The sequence below is a fragment of the Poecilia formosa genome, unplaced genomic scaffold, assembly GCF_000485575.1.
Source record: "Poecilia formosa unplaced genomic scaffold, Poecilia_formosa-5.1.2 Scaffold164, whole genome shotgun sequence".
Lineage (NCBI taxonomy): Eukaryota > Metazoa > Chordata > Actinopteri > Cyprinodontiformes > Poeciliidae > Poecilia > Poecilia formosa.
This window is the reverse complement of record NW_006800103.1, coordinates 191,888-206,160: the sequence shown is the minus strand read 5'-3', so window position 1 is coordinate 206,160 and position 14,273 is coordinate 191,888. Positions and strand designations below refer to the sequence as shown.

Here is a 14,273-nt window from a genome sequence, read left to right as displayed (position 1 = left end):
TTCCACAAGCAAACACCAATTTCCATTTATTCAGTTTAGAGTTGCAGGTGCTACATGTAACGTTGATTTTAGACGCACTCTTACATGTGTGTCTTGTAAAATTAACACGTTTCCACCACACTTTACTACAGTTCCCAGTTCCAAGTATAACTGATATTTACTGGGTTCTTTAACTCCCTCTTTGTTTTTTTTGTCTTTTATTTCACTGCCTGTTTTTCTGCAGATGTCAACATCTGGTTGGTCACCTTCGGCTTCCATCTTCATAACGCTATCCCAGGATTCCCTATTCCCAAATTCGACCTGACGGAGCCGTCCCTGGAGATGAAAAAGAGCCAGCTTTGGGACGACCTGCCTGTGTGTATTCTTATTCATTTTAACTACAATGCTTTAGATAATCTGCCACTGATGACTGAATCCACAATACCATAGTATATATAGTAATGTGGACGGTTTAATTTGCTGAGTGAGATCTTTTATCACCTCTCTGCAAACTGTGGCTTAAGATAAAGGATGACATTTCAGAAAGCTGAGTTTTATTTATAGTTAATTAAATTCATTGCTGATGTCAGGTGTGTACGCAAGAAGACTGAATGCTGTAAGTAAATCATTGTATTTGTTTAAAGGTGCACACACTTATGCAACTTATGAAGTTTATGTTTATTTCAGTCACAGCAACTGTTGCCTCATAGCTCTTTACAAGACCAACAGATGCAGTAAAATATAATAAATTGAGCCTGATTGTTCAGACAGATTGAGAGATGATTATATACATTCCAATTTGACTTAGGAAATTGTTTCATCATTCAGTAATTTTTCACATCGCATTAGTTCAGAGTCACAAAGAAATGACAGAAAGAATGACTTCACCTGTGATGTCTTGATGCCAAACTGCAACATTACATCTTTACTCTGTATGGACAGTTGGACACAGATAGTTGGACATGCTGAATGTACTACTTTATTTTTATGTCTAAAAATTACCAATTGATGTTATGATGTTGTAATATGTCTGTCAGCTGTAAAATTCAAAGCTTTAATACTAAATGCTCTCTGTGGAGATTAAAACGCAGCTATTCTGTCAGCACCTGTTACAACAACAGACCCACACTGACAATAAAGACAAAGCTCTGTGAACAATGACAGAGGAAAACACTGGCAGAGATAGGAAAGCGTGATCAAGTGAAGCCAGTCACTCCCATCGCAACCTTATTTTCTGCTCCTTTCTCTTCTCCTACACCCACTCTGTTACTGGGGTAATTATATTGGACAGACTATCAAGCAGCCGCACTTCTACTCAAACAGTGTGTTCAGCTTCAGCCCAAAAAGAGAGTTTGAATCAAGACAGAGTCGCAAATAATAAGAAGGGTAGGAGAGAAGGGTAAGTAGAGGATCAGAGAAGGTGAGGAAGGGAGTCAGAAAGGCTCAGAGCAATTTAAAGTGTTATCTGAAGTGAGGAATCATTTTTTTCCAGAGACCTTCAGAAGCTGCGGGCGTGTTGACCAGCTGAGCCAACTAATACAGACACACACGTGCAGAAAAGATAGTTTACAGAGCAGACCACATGTACTATGTATTAGCATTGTACAGTTTAATGCTCTCCTCTGGAGGAGCTGCAACATGTTGCAACCCCCAGCAGTCAAAAATAAAACATAAACATTTTAATTTTAAGAAATACAACTAATAATCAGCTTAACGAATAATGAAACAGCCTTTTATATAAACAGTCATGGCCGGATTTAGAAGAGTAAAGGCCCCTGGGCTGGATGGAGTCAGTTCTGGTGCCCGATGCCAGAAAAGAAAATCATTTTCTCATGAAAATTACAGAACAATAATAAGTAGGGCTGCACATTTGCAGGGTCAAAATTGAAAGATGGTTGGTTTGCAGATGGTTTCCATGTTGGTCCCAAAAAAATGATCCTTTTCAAATATTTGAGTGTTTTTTTAATTAATAAAAATTCAATATTTTAATAAAGCAACACATCCAAAATGAGCCCTTAACTTTAATATGAGATACAGTGTTTATAAAAAATGCATAGTATACAACAGAAACATTTTTTTTTTTTTGCACTCGCCCCCAAAACCTGAAGCCCTGGGTGACTGCCCTTAAAGGCTGGCCAAGTAAAAGGTTTTTAACAGGGACCATTTGTGGCCCTTGCACTGATTTTGTGTATTATGAAGACATTTTTTTGTAGTTACAGTAAAATACCATTGACATAAACTTCTTATAATGGAAAATGTTTAGTGCAACACAAAGTATTTGTTTTTATAATCTTTTATGTTTTTATGAGTAGAACCACGTCTACCCAGAGACTTTTACTGAGAAACCAACTTTGCTGCATGCAAATCAGCTTTTACTTAATTTATCAAACTTAATTTAATACTTATCAAAGTTTGGACACCCCTGGTCTGTCATATAAAATCCCAACAAAATACATGGAAGTTGGATTTTGCACTATGGCAGAAGGTGAAGTAATGTACATGAGTATTAATCTTTCTGCAAGGCACGTTGGTGGCTGTTTGTGTTTTAAGGCACTGGACATGTTGTGATGTCTCCTTGTTGCTTCTCTGCAGTCCATCTCAGGTGTGCAACAGGAAGTAACTCGCCAGTCATCCGCCTTCCTGTCCTTCGAGCGCATGCCGGAAATCCAGCCCAGCCGACGGCACTCCGACCACACCAAGCCCTGGCTGTGGTTCGCCACCGTCAAGTCGCTGATTGGAAAGGGCGTCATGTTCGCTGTGGTGCAAGGACGAGTTGTGACAAATGCTCTGAACATTGCCAGCGAGGACTGCATCAAAGTGGCTGGAGTCCTGAACAACGCCTTCTACCTGGAGAACTTGCATTTCACTGTTGAGGGACGAGACACTCACTACTTCATCAAGACCAGCCTTCCTGAGAATGACCTGAGCGCCCTGCGCCTCACCTCAGGCAGGAAGTCACTGGAAAACGGCGTGAACGTCACAGTGTCCCAGTCTACAACCGTGATGAACGGCAGAACGCGGCGCTTCGCCGACGTAGAACTGCAGTACGGTGCCCTGGTCCTCCACGTGCGCTACGGGACGACGCTGGACGAAGAGAAGACGCGAATCTTGGAGCAGGCACGGCAGAGGGCGCTGTCGAGCGCCTGGGCACGTGAACAGCAGCGAGTGAGAGACGGGGAGGAAGGCGTAAGACTGTGGACGGAGGGAGAGAAAAGGCAGCTGCTGAGCAGTGGGAAGGTTCAGGGCTACGACGGCTACTACGTCCTGTCCATCGAGCAGTACCCCGAACTGGCCGACAGCGCCAACAACATCCAGTTCCTCCGGCAGAGTGAGATAGGGAGGAGGTAACACGGCGTGAACGCGTCCAGATGGTTCCACCTCTGACTGTCAAAGACTAACACTAAAAAAAGTTCTGTTTTAACACTAAATGGATGTCACAGATTGAACTAAGACGGCAACAACTGCCCACTGACCCCCTTAGATTTCGCTTTGACCTGAAGCTACAGCTGTGACTGTCTTCATGCACCTGGGAAAGGTTCTTCAACGCCCTCCGTTTTCTGTTCCCTCTCGTGCTTTTAGACAGGCTGCACGCATGCCTTTCCACTTCCCTCCGACAGGCCAGGCTAACCTGACTGCCATATCTGCGAGCTGCGTACCTGTTAAACAGAGACTTTGGATAACGGAGGGAAACGCAGAGACTGGTTCAGATAGGCAGCTTGGTGTGCGAGCAGCCGTCCGAAGCAGTTAAGCAGCCCTGGACTGTGCATCCCTAACAGATGTTGCGGGTACCATATGTCTGAGGGTCCAGATGGGCCCCATCACTCCGGTTTGAGCCTTGTCTATAGGATTTATTATTCCATGGCTGAAGCCATTGAATGGAACTGTTGTGGACTCTCTCTAAGAGAGACAGGCACAAAAAAGGACTGAAATTTGTACAAGTTAAAAAAAAAAGCCTTTTTTTTTTTTTTGTTTGTAATTTTTGGTTTCGATTTTCTATATAAACTTGCATTTGCTTCAGAGAAAAAAAGGGATATTAAAATCAACAGAAAAGCGTTTACATCCTATTACCTACATGTATCGCACTATTACTACTATACCCACACCCCACCACCACAACAGATCATGAGAAGAACTTATCAAAAACCAAATGTTGCATTGTATTTTTTTTTCCTCCTACTGATAGCTAAGATCTGTTTGGTCATTTCTACAAGCACTCCTCATCCCTTGTGCTAATCCAAGGCTTGGAAAGCAAACCTCAGTGTGCAGAGGTAAGGTGATCACAGTTCACACAGTCTGTGTCGACCAGGAAGACCCAAAAGAGTCCTTTTCTTCTCCAAATTGTGACTCTGCTTCATAATGCATAGACCTTGTGATTTCGTCAGTCAAAGGTAGTAGTGCTGCTTGCAGTAGAAACTTGTTGTCATGGCTTGGTGGGGCGGGGGGGCAGCTGGGTTGCTGTGTTTAGCGACAGACTGTTGCTTCTCTCGTTGTTTTTGCTCGTTTTTCTTAAAGGGACAGTGCATCTTCATGAATGACATAAGTAACAGTAATAGATCAAAAATCGATGTGGCTGTTTTCTCATTGATTGTAGGTCTCTGGTCTCTTAGAGATTTTTTCTGTGTACATGTCTGTACAAAGGTTGGAAGGCAACTTTAAACATTTCAAAGGAAACAGAGTTAACATCGTACGCTGCAAAGGGTTTCTTTTCAGACAAGACAAGTCGACGTGTTTTGTTGATTTAACTTTATGTTGAAAGTTGAGAAATTCCATTTATCCGTACATCGATATTAGTCTCAGAGGAAGTAATTTATGTACAGTGTTTCTACGGTAAAGAATAAAAATCTTTAAAACTCCTGTCGTTTTGGTGTCTTCCTTTAACTGGCAGTAATTGATTTAGTTTTGATTGTAATTACAACAAATCAACATGAAACGTTAAAATAAAGTTCAAATTCAAACCCCTTTTATGCATTTATTCTGCTAATTTGTGTCAGAAATGACATTCAGTGAAATTACATTTATTTGGAACATATAAAATGTAAAAGAAGACATTAAATGTATACAGTTATTTGTGCTATGGTTTGGATATTTAAACCTCAACCAGAATCAGGACTAGAACCATTGAACAGCTGCTCCATGGCGACTGGATTCAGAGATTGGACTGGGAGTGTTGGGTTCCTCCTTGGCCTGGGGCTGCTGCTGTTTCTGGGAGCGCCAAGTGCTGCAAGCTTTCCACCCATCTCACCATTCAAACAACTTCACACCCTCCTGGTGTAAAATTAACACGCACAGCTAGTAAACGCTCATCCGTGACGAAGAATCCAAATGAAGGTCAAAGATTCCCATTTCATCAAAACAAAATAAAAAGGAAATGGGCATAACAAAAAACTAATTCCTGTCAAGAATTATTCTCCAACAGACCAAGTTTTACTTGGTGGAGTAAAACCAAAGTTTTCACTCTGAAAGCAGGATTTCATATCTTTTGTTCTCAAAACTTTTAAAGTCCTGCTTTTCAGTTTGAAAGCAGGACTTAATGTCTCTTCTCAAAACTTGTATTGCTTGTACTCTGAACTTCTGCTCTTTCAAATATTCACTGTGCTCTCTCAAACGTTTCTCCTCACGCTCAAAACTTGTGTAATCGTATCAAATCTTGCACACTTCTGCTCCCTTACAAATCATTTTCTGCTCTCTCAGAAGAGAACAGTCCCTGGCAACCTGTCAGCCAATAGAATTAAAGTGTTATACTGGATTTTTTTGTTTCCTTCTAAAGGTTGTGCCTGTGTGGCTACTGAAGATTGCAGTAACCTGCACCGCCCACTAGATGTTTCTCTCTACATTACGAGGCAACATCATGCTTTCAAATTGAAACTGTAAGCACAAGTACTAAAGGTTTTGAGAACTAGAGACATGAAATCCTGCTTTCAAATTAAAAATGCGTCCTCTCCAATTATGGCAGAAAAATTCCCCCATACACCAACCCCAATACATTTTATCAAAATTGAATATGATCATACATCACCAGGTATGCAGAGAGGTAACATCCCATTAAAACCACATGTAGCTAGGTGGGGAGTTGTGCTAATTGTAAGTCGTCTTTACAAAAAACAGCTTTTTGTTCATCTATGGAATTATGCAAACTGTGAACATGCTTTTTAAAGAATAAAAAGCATTAAGTCATTAAGCTTTTGTCATCTCACTTTTATTGCACTGGGAGGCACAGATGGCTGCCACAGTAGAAGGAGGGACAGTGTAAACATCTGCCTTCCCTCCTCATTAATAAGAATACAAATTCAATGGTGTGCATCTGATTAGCTGTCAATGACTGTCGGCGTAACAAAAAATGTCATTAACTCACATAGTTTTGTGTGTGTGTGTTTTTAAACAAGCCTCTTCTTAGCATGTCGGGTCTAAAATGTAAGCAAACTAATAAAATGGTGGCAAACACCACAGGGGGATTTCCACATCTGTAACAATCCAGAGTGATGCACAGTAGCAATGATATCCAGCACCAAGAGTATTTACAACCAATAAAAAAAATAAAGCTACAGTAAGGTTTCAAATGTACACGAAAAAAATCATTAAAGGTTAAAAAAAAAACAAAAAAAAAAAAACAAAACAAAAACAACAATGCTCACGCTAAATAGTGCTATTTTCCAAACCATGAGGATTAAACTACTTCCCTGCTGAACACCAATGTGTTCAGGAGTTATTCATGGAAGCGGCGGCAGAATCTGGCGTTTCTCCGTCTGCTTGGCTCAGCTGCTCTCCTCGCTGGTGGCAGAGTCCAGCGTTTCCCCGGTGGTTAATGGAATTAAAATCAATAACAATCTCAGAACTCTTGGGCTTGAACTGCCTGTCAAAACACGGAGGAAAAACTGAAGGTCAAATCACACAGACGAGTTGATGATGCACACAACACTAGCAGGGCATGTCGAGAGGGTAAAGGTCAATCCTTTCCAATCAGATTTCCTGCCATGGCTCCTGACTCACGATGGAATCGGTTCATTCGAGTCGACGCTCTGTCAACGAGAGCTGAGCAGCTTCTAGACAGAGAGAGAAACTTCTCCGATCTAATAAAAGGCTAACATTTGCAATCAAATATGTGCACAGATCTGGAGACCAGATTGGACAAAAACCTGTATAACTTCATGATTATTTCACTTACAACAAGACATTTTTCCAATATTATGAGTGAAGTTATTTACTTAAAACAAGATCCTATATCTCACTGAAAAGTTACCTGTAAGTTAGTAAATAAGATAAAACTAAGATATTTGGACTAGAAACTAGACTAAACATACTTTTTTGTTTTTGTAGCACATTTAGAATATACTTAAGCTAGTTTGGAACTTAAATCTATAAATAATTCAAATATTTAGAAATTATTTTGGGAACTATTAAACCCTCCCATCAATTAAGAACACATCGGTGGGAGGGTGGAGATGTTATTTTTACCACTTTTTGAGCTTGTATGATCAGATTAACTTCGTTTACATCCAAGTTGTAAGAAACTAATAGTTACTATTTTGTCTGTTTTTCATTTCTGCCCCGATTTCCTTAATTGTTGGTGATCATGATAAACCAAAAGGTCTGAAAATCAGCCACTTTTACATTTTGATCTGCAGTGGCTGACAGACGGACCTGCCCACCAGGTCACTTATCCACAGTGGGGTTAAAAACAGTCACCCCACTGTTGCCAACTTAGCAACTTTGTCACTACATGCAGCAACTTTTCAGACAGAAAAAATGGAGAAAAGAAAATCTGCATTGGACATCAGAAAAGGCTTTTTAATAAAAGTCAAATACATTTTATTTTTAAAAACTGATTAATACTGGTCTCTAGACTTTTCTAAACAAGGAGCTCAACCTACTAAACCTCCAGAAACACCTGAGTGAGCTCAATTTCCCCTCCATCACACATGGATGAATAAATAAAGCAGGAAACCAATAGTGTTTGTGATCTACCTGCACTTTACTCCAGCCATGTCGAGCAGCGTTCTGGAAGCAAACATCTCAGGCTTATCATGGTACTTGTCCGAAAGATACACAACTTCTTTAAGACCTGGAGGGAGAGCAGCAGAGACACGGAACCGATTTTAGCTGTTAAACATGTAGATGCATCAGCTCATGTTAAACGACGTTCGACCCAGATCAGATTTACAGCAGACAGCTGAGGTGCAACTTTGCAGATTTTAGTTGTTGCCCTGCTGAAGAGTTTTTGTTAGTTTATAAGTTCTAAATTTCAAAGAATATTTTCCAAACAGACAAGACAGACTGATACGTGGCCAGATTTCCACAGGAACCTATCAGAGGTTATACAGCAGATATGAAAGAAGCGTTAGTCTGAAAACACTTTAAGGTTTTACAGCAATCAACTAGAGCTGAAATAATTAATCGGATTATTCGATTATTGAAATGATCAACTAATTTATTAATCAATTATTCATAACTGGAGTATGCAGACTTAAAGAAAAAAAATCATTTGCTGAAAACCAACATTTTTGGAGCAGTAATTAAGCCCAAACTGCAGAAAATGTAAGCACATTTTGCTAATTTAAGACAAAAACACCTTTGTCGAAAATATGTTTTACCCCCAGCTCATCAGGGGGCAGATTTACCTTCATTCAGTTCAAATTCACTAAAGGAATGCTGTGTTATTAAATTTTAGGTAATAAGATTTTTCTTATTTAAGAAAGGCACTGAATTATTTGTTGATTTGCATTTTTAATATATTTCCAAGAGTGTATAAATATGAAATACAAAATCTGCAAGGAGTCCATTTATTTTAATAAGCAATTATTAAAATAATCGTTAGTTGCAGTCCTACAATCAACAGACACTATGAAGTGAAATTTGCTCTTTAAACAACCCCAAAAGTAAAAATGTGAAATTAATAACAATAAAAGGCTCTTATGAGGCGTCCTAATAATGAGATTATTTTAGCTGTGTGGTCCCAACAATCACCTGCTTGGATGATGAGTTTAGCACACTCATTGCATGGGAACAAAGCCACATACATTGTGCATCCTTTCACATCAGCGCTGTTCTTGTTCATGATGGCGTTCAGTTCTGCATGGCACACTGTGGGACCAAACAGACCACAGACTCAGCACAATATGAGGCGGGTTACTTTACATCCATTTTAACTATATTACATTACAAACAACAATGAGCAATATATTTTAATCCCAATACAGTGTGCATCCACAACTTACTCTTTTTACAATTGCACAATCCAAAACATTTAAGTAAACCTGTAGAATCTCCATGTCAGGTTTTGATGTGTTTTGTTAAAACATGAAAAAAAGGGACCCTTATTTTGACCCTTATATCAATATTTTTCAGATCAAAATTTGTAAAAATTTTGATCTGAAAAACATTGATCTGGATATGGCGATGTGTTCCTACCATAAAAGTATTTGGTGTTGAGGGGGTCATCAGCAGAACGCGACCAGGGCAGCAGGTTGTCATCACAACCATTGGGCATGCAGTTGTAACCAATGCCAACAATCTTATTCTCCTGATTCACTATGCATGCACCCACCTGCCGGGAGACAGAAAGAGGGTCCGAAAAATCAGTTATTTACCACACACACACACACACACACACACACACACACACACACACACACAAAACCACGTTCAACTTGACACAAATTCTACAGAAAATACTCCATGTTGTCACGAAAAATCGTTAAAATATCTTAATATGTTAAGTAGTTAATAAAATTGCAACTGTCAACCCCTAGCCAAAGTATTTAGTAGCTTTATTCCGTCCATTCACCTGTGAGCTTGGGTCTTTGCTCCTTTGTGCTGACAGAAAGGCTACAGCCATGAAATAATCTGGTGACTCCAGGTAGTCATCCCGTGGCCGGGTTGCGCCACTGTAAACACACAAAGACAGAATATAGTTTAATGAATTATGGAGAAAAGAAAAGTTTAAACAGCCTTGTTTCTGATTAGCTGAATTTATTGTTTTGACTTCTGAGTAATCGTTGACATAGGAAATGTGGAGGATGAAGACTTAATTTAATAGATTTCATTTGTTACTCCGAAATCAGAATTTACAGGTCAGAAAACTCACATTTAAAGCCTCGTGATTTTGGGATTAAAACCTGGTGATTGTGTTAATCATTATCAGTTTTTATATACAGCTCGTAATTATTTAAGTTAACCTTTAAAGTTGCGAGTTGGATAAGACTGAGTAAAATTTTGCTTGAGGAAAAATACCAAACAAAATCTTTGAAAAATCCCTTCGCTCAAAGAGGACGGTAATGCGCATGAGCAAGCAAAAAGTCATATAGGACTGGTATGAAACGTATTTAAATATATCAATTGTTCAAGGTCTATCTTAACGTAACAAACACATTTAACACGACCATACCTCTACTTTTATGTCTAATACATGTGACAGACATGCTGACGTGCACTCTCAGGCTGGAGAACGAGACAAATCAAACCGCATACGACGAAACATTCAAGTTATTATCTGACTCTTCGGACATGTAAGTCATTTGTAATATAAGCGAAGTTTTACCCATTCAACGGATCCGGCAACTGGTTTTCTTCCATGGTTGCACCGAAGATGGGAAGCAACGTTTGAGCAGCGAAAACAAACACAACAGAACCCTGTTACTCTGAAAGGGGAATAAATGTCCGCGTTTGCCGTGGGTTAAAGAGCCCAATGCGTAATCTGACAGGTGAAGCAACAATTTATGTCCTTTCACTAAAAAAAAAACCCTGATTTGCACCTACTAATGGCACGCAAATCGTGACACCGCACCTACTGATGGCACGCAAATCGTTACACCGCACCTACTAATGGCACGCAAATCGTTACACCGCACCTACTGATGGCACGCAAATCGTTACACCGCACCTACTGATGGCACGCAAATCGTGACACCGCACCTACTAATGGCACTTCCGGTGGCAGGTGTGACANACAGCAGACAGCTGAGGTGCAACTTTGCAGATTTTAGTTGTTGCCCTGCTGAAGAGTTTTTGTTAGTTTATAAGTTCTAAATTTCAAAGAATATTTTCCAAACAGACAAGACAGACTGATACGTGGCCAGATTTCCACAGGAACCAATCAGAGGTTATACAGCAGATATGAAAGAAGCGTTAGTCTGAAAACACTTTAAGGTTTTACAGCAATCAACTAGAGCTGAAATAATTAATCGGATTATTCGATTATTGAAATGATCAACTAATTTATTAATCAATTATTCATAACTGGAGTATGCAGACTTAAAGAAAAAAATCATTTGCTGAAAACCAACATTTTTGGAGCAGTTGTTAAGCCCAAACTGCAGAAAATGTAAGCACATTTTGCTAATTTAAGACAAAAACACCTTTGTCAAAAATATGTTTTACCCCCAGCTCATCAGGGGGCAGATTTACCTTCATTCAGTTCAAATTCACTAAAGGAATGCTGTGTTATTAAATTTTAGGTAATAAGATTTTTCTTATTTAAGAAAGGCACTGAATTATTTGTTGATTTGCATTCTTAATATATTTCCAAGAGTGTATAAATATGAAATACAAAATCTGCAAGGAGTCCATTTATTTTAATAACCAATTATTAAAATAATCGTTAGTTGCAGTCCTACAATCAACAGACACTATGAAGTGAAATTTGCTCTTTAAACAACCCCAAAAGTAAAAACAATAAAAGGCTCTTATAAGGCGTCCTAATAATGAGATTATTTTAGCTGTGTGGTCCCAACAATCACCTGCTTGGATGATGAGTTTAGCACACTCATTGCATGGGAACAAAGCCACATACATTGTGCATCCTTTCACATCAGCGCTGTTCTTGTTCATGATGGCGTTCAGTTCTGCATGGCACACTGTGGGACCAAACAGACCACAGACTCAGCACAATATGAGGCGGGTTACTTTACATCCATTTTAACTATATTACATTACAAACAACAATGAGCAATATATTTTAATCCCAATATAGTGTGCATCCACAACTTACTCTTTTTACAATTGCACAATCCAAAATATTTAAGTAAACCTGTAGAATGTCCATGTCAGGTTTTGATGTGTTTTGTTAAAACATGAAAAAAAAGGGACCCTTATTCAAAATTTTTCCAAATTTTGCTCTGAAAAATATTGATCTGCATATGGCGATGTGTTCCTACCATAAGGGTATTTGGTGTTGAGGCGGTCATCGGCAGAACGCGACCAGGGCAACAGGTCGTCATCACAACCATTGGGCATGCCGTTGTAACCAATGCCAACAATCTTATTCTCCTGATTCACTATGCATGCACCCACCTGCAGGAAGACAGAAAGAGGGTCCGAAAACATCAGTTATTTACCACACACACACACACACAAAACCACGTTCAACTTGACACAAATTCTACAGAAAATACTCCATGTTGTCACGAAAAATCGTTAAAATATCTTAATATGTTAAGTAGTTCATAAAAATGCAACTGTCAACCCCTAGCCAAAGTATTTAGTAGCTTTATTCCGTCCATTCACATTCACCTGTGAGCTTGGGTCTTTGCTCCTTTGTGCTGACAGAAAGGCCACAGCCATGAAATACTCTGGCCACTCCAGGTAGTCATCCCTTTTCCGGGTCGCGCCACTGCAGACACACAAAGACAGAATATAGTTTAATGAATTATGGAGAAAAGAAAAGTTTAAACAGCCTTGTCTCGGATTAGCTGAATTTATTGTTTTGACTTCTGAGTAATCGTTGACATAGTAAATGTGGAGGATGAAGACTTAATTTAATAGATTTCATTTGTTACTCTGAAATCAGAATTTACAGGTCAGAAAACTCACATTTAAAGCCTCGTGATTTTGGGATTAAAACCTGGTGATTGTGTTAATCATTGTCAGTTTTTATATACAGCTCGTAATTATTTAAGTTAACCTTTAAAGTTGCGAGTTGGATAAGACTGAGTAAAATTTTGCTTGAGGAAAAATACCAAACAAAATCTTTGAGGTGGAGAGGAAAAATCCCTTCGCTCAAAGAGGACGGTAATGCGCATGAGCAAGCAAAAAGTCATATAGGACTGGTATGAAACTTATTTAAATATATCAATTGTTCAAGGTCTATCTTAACGTAACAAACACATTTAACACGACCATACCTCTACTTTTATGTCTAATACATGTGACAGACATGCTGACGTGGACTCTCAGGCTGGAGATCGAGACAAAACGAAGCGCATACGATGAAACATTCAAGTTATTATCTGACTCTTCGGACATGTTAGTCATTTGTAATATAAGCGAAGTTTTACCCATTCAACAGGTCCGGCAACTTGTTTTCTTCCATGGTTGCACCGAAGATAGGAAGCAACGTTTGAGCAGCGCAAACAAACACAACAGAACCCTGTTACTCTGAAGGGGGAATAAATTCCCGCGTTTACCGTGGGTTAAAGAGCCCAATGCGTAATCTGACAGGTGAAGCAACAACTTCTGTCCTTTCACTAAAAAAAAACTCTGATTTGTACATGTGACGAAAAATATTGTATTGCAGACCAGACTGACTTCACTGCTGATACTTAAGGAATGGGTCTTGTGTTATTTCATATTTATTGATTACCTTGTTAGACCTGCTCAGGGGCGTAAAAACGTATCTTATAATTCACGCCCATCTTCTTTATCGCCACCTGTTGGATACAATTTACAAATACAGCGAAATAATTTTAGACCAGTCTTAGCTCTTTGTGCGATGTATAATTTCCCAAAAAGGAAGGAAGTTAAGAAGCAGCAGTTCTAAGTTGTTCAACTGAATAAAATTCTAACAATAATTTTAACAAAACCTAAAGGTTAGTAACAGTTATACCACCATTCAAAATCAGACCTGTAACTTTTGTGTTTTGTGCACACAACGAATTTAACTTTGGTTCTGCTTTGCTTTTAGTGAATCATCTTCTTAAATTATTAGAAATGCAATGATCAGATACAATACTCCAATCTTTAACTATAGGACAGTCATGCCACAATGGTAGCTTGTGTCTTTGCTGCAAGTTTTCCAGATTCTTTTTGTTCCGACATAAACTAAACTCAGGACAAGATGGCTTGCTGCCCAGTAGTGTGTTGATTTCGCTTGTAAAACATCCCAACTAGGCATGGATTCCTCTAGATCCCCAAAGACTTGTTGTGGTATCTCATAGCAAAAATGTTAGCAGGAAATAATTTCAGTCCCAGTAGTTGAAACATGGGAGCTGCAAAGTGTATCTATAACAATTTATCATACCAGACCACTTTTATTACTCTGGAGTCCAATTGTGATGGTCATGTGCCCATTGTTGACAGTTTTA

The 14,273-nt window shown here is 39.1% G+C and overlaps 2 protein-coding genes across 3 annotated transcripts in view; one reads left to right on the top strand and one right to left on the bottom strand.

Annotated features, from left to right (window-relative positions):
• LOC103146660 (teneurin-3) overlaps positions 1–3,927 on the top strand; it is a 41,333-nt gene extending 37,406 nt beyond the window's left edge. The window contains exons 29-30 of the mRNA XM_007564664.2: positions 224–354; positions 2,572–3,927. Coding sequence (XP_007564726.1) covers positions 224–354; positions 2,572–3,327 — 887 coding nt within the window. The 3' untranslated portion in view covers positions 3,328–3,927. The remainder of the gene's footprint in view (positions 1–223; positions 355–2,571) is intronic.
• Positions 3,928–6,159: 2,232 nt separating this feature from the next.
• Positions 6,160–13,506, bottom strand: LOC103146624 (deoxycytidylate deaminase-like). Of its 2 annotated transcripts, none has more exons than XM_007564627.2 (6): positions 13,248–13,506; positions 12,484–12,583; positions 12,129–12,264; positions 11,712–11,828; positions 7,942–8,038; positions 6,160–6,829 (listed from the first exon to the last, which is right to left on the bottom strand). In XM_007564627.2, exons 1-6 carry the CDS (start codon positions 13,280–13,282, stop codon positions 6,676–6,678), a joined length of 639 nt encoding a protein of 212 aa, XP_007564689.1. In that variant the 5' UTR covers positions 13,283–13,506; the 3' UTR covers positions 6,160–6,675. The 2 variants fall into 2 exon arrangements, with proteins under 2 accessions (XP_007564689.1, XP_007564688.1); XM_007564626.2 differs by lacking the exons at positions 11,712–11,828; positions 12,129–12,264; positions 12,484–12,583; positions 13,248–13,506 and adding exons at positions 8,941–9,057; positions 9,385–9,520; positions 9,761–9,860; positions 10,514–10,697.
• Between the last annotated feature and the right edge of the window lie 767 nt (positions 13,507–14,273).

What these genes read in the sequence shown, in the direction of transcription:
- LOC103146624 (XM_007564627.2), bottom strand. Translation starts at nt 13,282, where the DNA reads ATGGAAGAAAACAAGTTGCCGGACCTGTTGAATGG. An exon ending in CAACACCAAATACCCTTATG is followed by an intron (nt 11,829 to 12,128) that starts GTAGGAACACAT and finishes TTGGTCCCACAG; the next exon opens with TGTGCCATGCAGAACTGAAC. An exon ending in ATGGCTGGAGTAAAGTGCAG is followed by an intron (nt 6,830 to 7,941) that starts GTAGATCACAAA and finishes GTGTTTTGACAG; the next exon opens with GCAGTTCAAGCCCAAGAGTT.